The sequence below is a fragment of the Furipterus horrens genome, unplaced genomic scaffold (assembly GCF_987537825.1).
Source record: "Furipterus horrens unplaced genomic scaffold, mFurHor1.1.pri manual_scaffold_6, whole genome shotgun sequence".
NCBI lineage: Eukaryota > Metazoa > Chordata > Mammalia > Chiroptera > Furipteridae > Furipterus > Furipterus horrens.
In genome coordinates this window covers 133,443,692-133,454,864 of record NW_028327176.1, presented here as the reverse complement: position 1 = coordinate 133,454,864, position 11,173 = coordinate 133,443,692, and the positions used below count along the sequence as shown (strand labels likewise).

Here is an 11,173-nt window from a genome sequence, read left to right as displayed (position 1 = left end):
GAGCTTTACGTGCACGTTATATGCCCTTAAGCTTACTGCACTCAGTAAAAGACCTTGGAGGAAGGCAACCGAGGCATTTGTCTCTCAGACATTGGCTGGCCTTCTCTCCCCTAACACAAGCTGCCTGGGAAGTCTTCATTTCATCCACGACACCAGGGGATCTCTGCGGGTCGGGGGTCCCCAACAGGTCTAGTGCTGAGAACTAGAGAGCCAAAGAAGAGAGTCCCAATCCAAGGGCATAAGACTGTCCCAGCTCAGGGGAGCTCTCCTCAGGTGGTGAGAAGGTGCTTCTTAGAAATAAATTGTATCTCATGTGTAGCTCTGTTTGCAAAAAAGTGAAAATTATATACTGAAAAAAGTACCTGTTGCTATAATCACATGACTGATTGTTGTAGTACTTTGTGGTCAAGGGTAGGCAAGTAATTCCAGCAGACAGAATGTGGGACAGTCGGAGGACAGCTGCCGCTTGCTCAGGCAGAATCAGCACTGAGCAGTGCAAGCACCTTCCTTTTATTGGATTTTGCAGATATTTGAATCAACAGGGAGGGTCCAGGAATGAGCTCACAGGCACATTCCAGGAATGATTGCAATGTACTTGAAACTTAGAACAGAGGAAGCTTAAAGGATTAACTGAAGAGAACACTTCCTGATAAACAAGTCTATATATCCTCTATAGATTCAAAAACAGAAAAACAGAAATCCAATCACTTATTCTTTTAAGGCTATGGAATGGATGCACTGTTCCTTAAACACTAACAGAAAGCAATCAAGGTTAAACACCATTTGTGCTTAGTTTTGTTTGATTTCCTTATCAACATCAGGGAAGATGCAGTACTCAGCGAGATTCTTTTTAAGTCACAGGATGTCTTTAAGATCCTGAGGCCTGAGCAGTCAGACTGTCGGCACCAGCGAGTCCACTCGCTGCTCGGATCATTAAACACCTGGACCGAGAGGCATGGGAACATACCTCAAATCAGAAGTCTTGATTTCCAGCATCAGCTGATAGAAAGAAAGGCATGACGAGTGGAGGGCTGACCAAGAAGGAGGTCCTGGAACTGCCTCCATAAGTAATGAGTCCCCAAAAGGCAGGCACGTGGTGGATAGGGGCTGGCCAGCATTCCACCACTCTGGGCAAGGATAGTGGGGAGTGAGAGCTACAAGCAGCTGCAAAGGTGCATGAAGGAGAGAACAAGGTCAGAGGCAGGGGCAGCACAGAAAGGCTTTGTGTGAGCCAGGCTAAAGGGTTTGGATTTTATCTCACAGGACATTACACCAAAATGATTCTCCTAATAACTTGAAGCCTTTATCAAAAGTTGTATAGCCAGGACTGGAAGACAGTCTGGCCATGGGATGGAGGATGGAGGAGCTAAATGGCTCTTCCCTAGGAACTGACCTCACCTTTATGGCTCTCAGAACTCAGACAGTAACAGCCAGCTAATCAGCCTAATGATGGGCTAATTGGTGCATATCACATGACAGTGTCCATGTCTTTATGCTCTATAGGAAGCATTAAGTGCTTTTTGATGGACCTTTCCTGTATGGCAGGACCACTGGCAGGGTGGGAAGGGTGAGGAAGAGGCTCTCGCTTCAGTCACTACCCTAGAGGTTCAGAATGCAGTACCACCAGGCACCTCTGGGCCCACAGTCGTGGATTCCCACTGACAATGTCTGATCCCAGCAGAGAGAGAAAGTATAAAATCATGCAGTGAGAGTGTTTGCCAGTGGTGTGATCAATATTGTTTTTAATTTTTTTTTTCATTCTCACATGAGAACATGTTTTTTAATTTAAGAGAGAAGGGAAGGAGAAAGAAAGGGAGAGAAACATCAGTGTGAGAGAGAAACATCAATTGGTTGCCTTTTGTATGTGCTCCGACTGGGGACCGAACCCACAATCTGGGCATCTACAACATTTTGGTTTGCAGGATGATACCCAACCAACTGAGCCACACTGGCCAGGGCTAATCAATATTCTATATCATGGCATTTATGAACAAAAATCCACCTGGTTCATCTCCAAGAAATGAACCAATGAGGGAAAAAGAATAAAATGTTTCTTGTCAACATGTTCTTTACAGACAGGAAGCTCCTGACCTGCCCTGGACGCATGTTCACATGTTGAAACTGTTGTTGCTACTGCTGTTGGTCTCCAAGCAACATGTCCTCCTGGGCTTCTGGGTGAGAAACAGGTAGCCATATCCAATCCTTCCCCCCTCGGGGTGACAGCAGCTCATACCCCTAGATTTTTTTCCCTTGGTGCCTACTTCCTGCCTGATTCCTGCCTGAGCACAGGACCTGCCGCAGACAGTGAGGCCAAGCGGCGCAGTGTGAGGCTGACGCCAGCCGCACCACGGAAGGGCCTCCTGTGGCAGGTTAGCCCAGCTGGGAGCACCCCATATACACCCATCGCCTGGGGGGTGTTTCTATGGAGGGGATGGTCCCCGCAGTGTAAGCTGGCAAGGTCCAACTCTTCTCCTGCAGACACGGGTTGCTCCTACATCCTGTTTTCTGGCCCGAGGCATGCATTATTTTTTCATAATAGATGGAAGTTCTAGAAGCAGGTTCTAAAAGAGATAAGAAACAAAACAAACAAAACAAAACAAAATAGACTCAAAGAGCTTGCGAAACTCAGTCCTGCCCACCCACCTGGGACTCTGTGAGGCACAAATACTAAGGATCCAGTCCCAACCTGCTGCAGAAGACAGTTTTCCCTGTGTTGCTTCAGAGATGAGCATCATTTAAGAGGTTGTGTTGCCTAAATCCCACCTGCCGCCTCCCTCTCCTTACCCAGGTGTTGTTTTGTCCAAAATCCAGGTCTCACACTAAAGAGCCAACCTTTCCGAAGCTCCATCTTCGCATGCTCTACAATTAGCCAAGTTTCTGACATCGTAAAATACAGAAAACTGATCCAAAGGTGAAATAAATGATTCTTAATCCTAAAAATATGCTAAACTTAGGATTCCTTGTCCAGGAAGAGCAAGAAGCAGCAACGAGATACAGAAGCTTGGGTTGAGACAGACAGGCTTGAAGTAAAAAATTCCAGCTCATTGTCCAATAAATATTGATTTTAGTGCTTGCTATGTCCCAAGTAATGTACTTCACCACATCCTAGTTGTGTGACTTTGGACAAGTCATCTGTTTCTTTACCCATAAAATGGGAATAATCACAGAATTGAAGCAAAGACGCCCATGGCACAATCAGGCCCTTGGTAAAGTGTGTATCTCTTCTTCAGAGTCTCTGGTAATTGATATATTGTATAAAACTTCTCAGCCAAGGATTTCAATAACTTATAACAATCCTCCCTCCAAACACCGACCTAATGTTGAGTCAGAAAAGACCTTCCCAAATGACTCAAAGAACCTAGAAGTAACAGAGATTTTAAAATTAATATGTTAAAAATTTCAGGATGCCATAAACAAAGATAAGAGACAAGCAGACTGAGAGAAAGTCTTTCACTATATATATAGACAAAGAGTTAATATAACATCATTTAAGAGCACCTAGAAATCAGAATAAAGACAAATGTTCCAACAGAAAAAGACAAGAATAATTCATGGTAAGAATACAGATGGCCCCCTGGCCAGTATGGCTCAGTTGGTTGGACTGTCGTTCTGTACACTGAAATGCAAGAGTGTGGAGAAAGAGGTGCTATGTGCTGAGAGGTAAGAGGATAAATTGGTATAGTTCTTCCTGAGCAATAATTGGCAACATCTATTACCATGTAAAATATGCATGCCCATTAAAACCAATAATTCCACTTTTAGGTACCGATCAAAGGTATATGCATGAAACATTCACTAAAACATTGCAGTAGAAAAAATAGTTAAAAGGCTAAATGGCCATCAAGTCTCCCTAGTGCATCCATACTGTGGAAAAGCATGAGTTAATATAAAACTGAGGCAGTTCCATAGATGCTGACATGGAAAGATCCCCGAGACAGCATTATTTGAGCAAAAGTAAATTGCAGAGACATCTCTATAGTGTGATCACATTTATATTTTCAAAAACAAATAACAAAATGTGTGTGGACATATATTTGCCCCCAAAGACAAATCCTGAATGCACTGAGGAAGGAGGGGGGAACACACCTCATGCTGTTCACAGCTGTTGTCTTCAGGAAGGGAAGTGAGAATTGACTCCAAGTGAGAGAATGAGAAGATATGAACCCTCACGTGGTCAAGTTTACATTTTACCATGTTCTTTTATTTATTTATTTATTTTGAGATTTTATTATTTACTTTTAGAGAGAGGGGAAAGGAGGGAGAAACAGAGGGAGAGAAACATGATGTGCGAGAGAAACAGCGATCAACCACCTCTCTGACGCCCCCAACTAGAGACCTGGCCCGCAATACAGGCATGTGTCCCAACCAGGAATCGAACTGGCAAACCCTCGGTCTGCAGGCTGGCACTCAATCCACTGAGCCACACCAGCCAGGGCTCTCGGTTCTTGTATATTGTTTGAATTTCTTGCAATGAGCATGTATTACTTACATTTGAAAAACAATAAATAAGGGGAAAAACACCCTGTTCTTCCAAACCATCAACAATGGAACCCCTGCTCTAAGCACACTCCTCTCCACCTGGACTACTGTGCAAGCTTCCTAGATGGTCTCCCTGATTGCAGTCTTACCTGTTGCCTTAGTCTGTTCAGGCTACTATAACAAAATACCACAGACAGGAGCACCATCCCATAAACTGAAAGATTGTAGGTTCAATTCCTGGTCAGGACACATGCTTTGGTTGCAAGTCCAGTTCCAGTCCCAGTAGCGGCGCAACTGATCTCTCTCGCTCTCTCTCGCTCTCTCTCTCTCTCTCTCTCTCTCTCTCTCCCCCCCCTCAATAAAAAAATAAAAATAATTTTAAAAAAGAGCCCTGGCCGGGGTGGCTGAGTGGACTGAGCTCCAACCTGCGAACCAAACGGTCGCTGGTTCTATTCCCAGTCAGGGCACATGCCTGGGTTATGGGCCAGGTCCCCATTTGGGGGCGAGTAAGAGGCAACCACACATTGATGTTTCTCTCCCTCTCTTTCTCCATCCCTTCCTCTTTCTCTAAAAATAAATAAATAAATAAATAAAATTTATTTTAAAAGAACATAAATTTATTCCTCACAGCTCTGGAGGCTGGGAAGTCTGATTGAGCCCTCAAAATTCTGCCATCTAGGACCTAAAACAGCATAAGAATCAGTTTACAGTCTGTCGATAAAAAGTGGATGATCCTAACCCTGTTTGCTTCACTAATTTCTAATGAAAGATCCCTCTGTTTACAACAAGCAAGAGGGCCCAGCCCAGTAATAGTGCTCTGGCGTTGACAACTCTGGCCTCAGCCATTTGGGGAGTGAAGTGGTCTGTCACCTCTCTAAGAAGCTTGGGGAGAAGTGATAATAAGCTATGTGGTCAAAGGCATTATTTACAATTCTTAAAAACAAAAGAAAAATGGAAGAAAGAGGAAGATAAAAAATAAAGAGGGTCTATCACCTCTTCTTTTCTCTAAGCCAGCATTTTTCAACCCTTTTCATCTCAGAGCACACATAAACTAATTACTAAACTTCTGCGACACACCAAAAAAAATTTTTTGCCAATAAGACAAAAAATAGGTATAATTTTGATTCATTCACACCAGACAGCTATTGTTGTGTTGGCTATTGCCTTTTTTTTTTTTTTAATTTGACAGTCTAAGGGGAAAGAAGTCAGTGTTCCTGACTAATTAGTCAGGTATTGCATGTTTAAAAAATTCATGTGGTCCTGACTGGTGTGGCTTAGTGGCTGGGTGTTGTCCTACAAACTGAAAGGTCACCAGTTAGATTCCTGGTCAGGACACATGGCTGGGTTGCAAGCTAGGGGTGTGCAAAAGGCAAACAATCGATGTTTCTCTCCCCATCAATGTCTCTCTTTCTCCCTCCCTTCCCCCTCTCTAAAAATAAATAAATAGGTAATAAATAAATAAATGAAACATTAATAATAATAAATTCTTGTAGCACACCTGTTGAAAATCACTGGTGAAGGCTCCGAAGCATGGCTAACTTTTCCCAAAAAATAATCTGAAGAATTTTAAAAATCTGCCTCAACTAAACATTGCTGCCTCTCCCTCAATTCTCTGCCAATACAAAGCCTCCTCTCACATGGAAAAAGTTACAAGAAAGGGAACATGATAAAAAGTGTCCTGTTGACTTCCCAAATGCAGATAAGAAGGAGGCTTCTCTACCTTGGCTGCACACTACAATCACCATGGGATTTGGAAAAATACTGACTGCATCCCATCTCCAAAGTTTCTGGTTTAATTGGATTGGATGGGTCCTGAGCATGAAAACATTTTAAGCTCCCAGATGACTGTAATTGGTAGCCAGAGTTGAGAACCCTGCTGTGGTTTGGCATAGGGGCCCCAACACACGCACATTAATACGAAGCATAGTCTCCTAGGTAGATGACTGGTCACTGATAAGAAATGAATATTTGTTTGAGAGAAGCATTTTAGGAAGAATGTAGGAGGGATGATTCATCCTTGTGTTATGGCTTTAGTGCAGTAACAAAATATCTCTAAATTCATAGGAGATATGAAACTGAGTTAGAGGGGCTTAATCATTATTAACCCAAAGACTGAATCAAAGGAAAAAGCAAGTGTGTGAGCTCAACCAAGAGAGATTAATGGGGACGTTCCCACTCTAAACTTGGAAGAGGCTGTTTTTGTTTGTTTATTTTTAATGAAAACAAACAAACAAACAAAAGCTGTTAAGAGCAGTGGGCAAAGCAAGCGTCATTCTTTTTTCCCAGAATTGAAAAGAAACCACAATACATATTATTATGTCTTACAATGGTCACAGCATGTTTATTCCACAGTGGCTTTACAGAGAATGGAATGAAAATCAATACAATATTGATTTTAGTCATTATGAAATATGTCCCCAAATATTTGTATATGACTTTTAAATCCCAGAGCTATTAAAAATAATGGAGTACCCCCTTCTTCTTTGGTGATGCAAGGGCAACTCAAGGTTACAAAGGACCCCTCCTGGGACCTGTTTTCCACATTGTGACAGAATGAGCTTTCTTAAGTGCAGCTCTGATCCAGTCACTCTCTGCTGCATGTCCCTTTTCAGTTCTCCATGGCCTCCCCTCAAGGCCTCCGTCTCCCTTCTCCAGCCTTCTTCTCTCCACAGCCCTCCTTCCGCCCTGTGCTCCAGCAGGACGGGGCTCCCTTGAGCACCCCACTGTGTCACACCTCGAGCCTTTGTCTGCATTGCTCCCTCTCCTGGGATGGCCACTTCCAGGTACCCCAGGTTTCCTAGGTCTAAAAAAGCCATCACATCCTTGAAAACTCCATTCAAAGGCACTTCAACTATGAAGCTGTTAGAAGATGTGGTACATATATACAATGGAATATTAATTGGTCATTATAAAAGAAGGAAATCTTACCATTTGTGACAGCATGAATGAACCTAAAGGGTATTATGCTAAATGAAATAAATCAGGCAAATACCATATGACTTCACTTATTTTAAAAAAGACAAAATAAATGAACAAGCAAAACAGACGCAAACTTATAGATAGAAAACAAATGGATGGTTGCCAGATGTGAGAAGGTTGGGTGAAAATGTGAAGGGATTAAGAAGTACAAAGTAGCAGTTACAAAATAGTCCTTGGTGTGTAAAGCACAGCATAGGGAATATAGTTAATAATATTGTAGTAACTATGTACAGTGCCAGATGGGTACTAGACATATCAGGGGCAATCACTTTGAAAGTTACCTAGTTGTGTAACCACTATGCTGCACATCTCAAACTAATATAATATTAAATGTCAACTGCAATTGAAAAAAAATTTTTAATATGATTTTCCTGACCCAGCCATAAAGTGACAACTCCCTCCTTTGCCCAATTCCCCAACATGTGCTTTACACTTTATCACATTTACATGTTTATCTGTCTAAGTTTCCCATCTAGATCCTGAGCCCTTTGATGGCATAGATGGTATTTGATCCATTTACACACCCAGCACCTAAAAGCCAGATTGATATAAATTAAGTTTATTTTATGAAATGAATTTAACTGAACTTATTGAATGAATTAATTTAATTCTCCATACATTAACCTCCCTCTCCTCCTTGCCCTCTCTATTAACACAAATGTATACACACCACAAAGGAGGAAAGGAAAGGCTAAGAAGGGGCCAAAGTGGAACACCTCTTATAATAAGCAATCCCTGGATCAGTCAGTCTGTCTTTACTTACCATTGACGTTCTGTGCCCAGTGGCTGAAGACAGAAGAGAGGGGCTGTTTTCCTGGTGTGGGAAGTCTAAGCAAGAACTCTGCCAAGAACTGGAGCTTCCTGAGTCACTATGAAGCTGTCCTTGTTCAGATAGCAACCTGGACAGAAAGCTGGTCTTCCGACTGCCGGAGCGAGATCTGTCTGTCCAGACCCCACTCTCTCTCACGCTGCCATCGCTGTCTCTACAGTTACTGTGAAAGTCTGTGAGGGGCCCCCCTGAGGGCTGCAAGTCCTGGGACTGCTCCCAGGTTCCTATAGCACAGGATGGATAATGCCTAGGAGCCTTTCTTGTACCTAGCCAGGACTGGGATATTGTATTCTGCATGCCTAAGGAAGAATGGTCTTGTTGCTGTCCCAGGTGCTGAATTCTAGCACAGTTCTCCCAGGGACAGGGACTGTGGACATGGAGCTGTCCTCTGTGCTGATTCTTCTCAGCCCAGTCATTTTTACTACCACAAGTGTCTACTTCAAGTTGTCTGGGCTGTGGGATTTGCCACAAAGTTTTAGACTTCGGCACATTCACCTGGATGACTTGTTGCTGAGAGGTTCTTTCAGGCAAGGGGGAGCAAATAATACACTGCTGGGGCACTGAATATTTTTTCAAATGAAATTGAGGGCCCCTTTCATCCTCAATGCCCTCATTGCCTGACTTGTCATAAAATGCCCTCATGATTTTCCTGATTCCAAGATGGAATACTTCCATTACATTAAGGAACAAAGAGATGGCTGCAATGCTGTGCATAAAGAGCATGAAAATGGTCTTCTCTGTGGGCCTGGATACAAAGCAATCCACCGCATTGGGGCATGGAGGTTGGGTGCATTTGTAAAGGGAGTGCATTTGAAATCCATAGAGAATGTACTGGCCTATCATAAATCCTACTTTCAGCACAGATCTGGTCAAGATGTGTAAGACATAAGTACGCAGTAGACATCCTTTCAGAGGGACTTTATGGATCCTCTTCTGATCCTCTAACCTCCTCAGTTGTCTATCTATCCTTTGTTGCTCCTCCAGTTCAAGCCCTGGATTATCCATGTAGGTTCTAAGGTGTGACTTTTCCCTCTGCCTCTCCTTTTCAAAAACCCTAAGTCTATAAAGGGCATGGCCCATATACACCAGAGAGGGAGAAGACACAAAGATGATCTGTAAAACCCAGAACCTAATCAAGGAGATAGGGAAAGCAGCATCATAACAGATAGTGTTGCAACCTGGCTGCTGGGTGTTGCAGGCAAATGCTGACTGTTCATCATCCCAGACATCTTCAGCAGCCACACCAAGTACCAGCATTCGGAAAATGAAGAGAATGGTCAGCCAGATTTTCCCCACTATGGTTGAGTGAGAGTGAACTTCCTCTAGAACGCCACCCAATAAGTTCCAGTCCCCCATGGTAAGAGATTAACATCTGAAATATTAAAAACAAAAACAAAAACAGCATCCATGAATGTAATGTATAAAGACTCAGGCTCAGCCAAACAACAGGTTCTTTTACGTGTCAGTAAAACTGTGAAAGGTTTTCCAGCCTTAATATTTGTAGCCCATGCTTGATGAAATAGGATAGTTCCAAGGAATATCAGATTTTGAAGAAAAGAGAAAAAAAAAAAAAGAACGCTGAAGACCCTCCACAATCTAATCCAATTTCCCTCTTATCCTCTTTTCTCCCACACAAAGTTAATTGTTATTTTAGCATATTCATTGGCCCTAATACTTGTACAATGTTGTCTATTCCACAATTTTGCTCATTTTTCAACCCATCTGAGATGTCCTATTTACTATATATCCTACATGATCTTAAATAAGTCTTACTGTGGAATTCTACCTAAAATGAGTTCTGTGACGTTTGTGTCTTCTGTTCCCCTCTCTGGAAAAATGCACCCTTTGCAGATAGAAAAACATGCGCAAGACATAAGTACACAGAGGGACTTTCTATAGCATTTTGGTCTTCGCATACAGAAGGTGTCAATTAATAATAGTGGGTTGAATTGTCTTTTCATTTTTTTTTAAAGGATTTTTTTTAATTGTTTATTTATTTTATTTTTAGAGAGAGGGGAAAGAAGAAAGAGAGGGAGAGAAACATCAGTGTGTGGTTGCCTCTCATTTATGCCCCCAACTGGGGACCTGACGTGCAACCTAGTTATGTGCCCTGACTGGGAATCGAACCAGCGACACTTAGCTCGCAGGCCGACGCTCAATCCACTGAGCCACAGCAGCCAGGGCTTGTCTTTTCATTTTTAAACTCAGTTCTCACTGGAATAGTCATCAGCAGAAAAACTAAGGTTCTCATTATCCATGGCTCCCATTTTAAGACTAAAAGTACAAGGAAGGAAAACATAAATCAGCCAAATAAACTCTCATAAAATGGCACAGAACAGCAGTAAAGAGTAAGAAGGCACAGCAGTAAGACACACGATTTCATCCGAAAAACATGTTTTCATGGAAAGCTTTGCTAACTTAGAAGAAAAGTGAATATAAATTGCTTCTCTAGCAAACCTGGGATCTAGAAAAGAATCAAGACATAGCTGACATGAATAGGTTATTCAGTTTACCCTGAAAAAAGTTGTTTTCAAGGCTCAGTGAGGTTAAATACTCGGTAGGTTAAAGTCTTCTAAGATGTTGTAGACTTCCAAATATAAAATATATGGAGAAAAAACAGGAAAGTTTTATTAGGTTAAAACGAATAATGAAACCATTTTCTCCTTCCATAATTTAGTCCTCAATATTTACTAAAATTTTACTAGCACCTACTAGATGCCATAAAATTCAACAGTGAACAAGATAATACCCGGCCCAGTCCTCATAGTTCTTAGTCACACCCACTAACATATAAAATGGACAAATAGTGAAAATAAAGCAAATGAGTATCAAATTAAAAATACTAGAGAAAAAACATAAAAATTGTTATATTTTTCCTACTTATCT

The 11,173-nt window shown here is 42.0% G+C and overlaps 1 protein-coding gene across 2 annotated transcripts; it reads right to left on the bottom strand.

The window, feature by feature from the left end:
• Positions 1 to 8,022: 8,022 nt before the first annotated feature.
• GJA10 (gap junction protein alpha 10) lies at positions 8,023 to 9,643 on the bottom strand. Of its 2 annotated transcripts, XM_090280548.1 has the most exons (2): positions 8,218 to 9,643; positions 8,023 to 8,174 (listed from the first exon to the last, which is right to left on the bottom strand). In XM_090280548.1, exons 1-2 carry the CDS (start codon positions 9,641 to 9,643, stop codon positions 8,023 to 8,025), a joined length of 1,578 nt encoding a protein of 525 aa, XP_090136674.1. The 2 variants fall into 2 exon arrangements, with proteins under 2 accessions (XP_090136674.1, XP_090136675.1); XM_090280549.1 differs by having other exon boundaries at positions 8,150 to 9,643.
• Positions 9,644 to 11,173: the final 1,530 nt, after the last annotated feature.

Bases quoted from the DNA above. Each gene is read 5' to 3' on its own strand.
- GJA10 (XM_090280548.1), bottom strand. From the start codon at position 9,643: ATGGGGGACTGGAACTTATTGGGTGGCGTTCTAGAGGAAGTTCACTCT. The intron at 8,175-8,217 runs GTAAAGACAGAC...TTATTATAAGAG, and splicing joins GCACAGAACGTCAATGGTAA to GTGTTCCACTTTGGCCCCTT.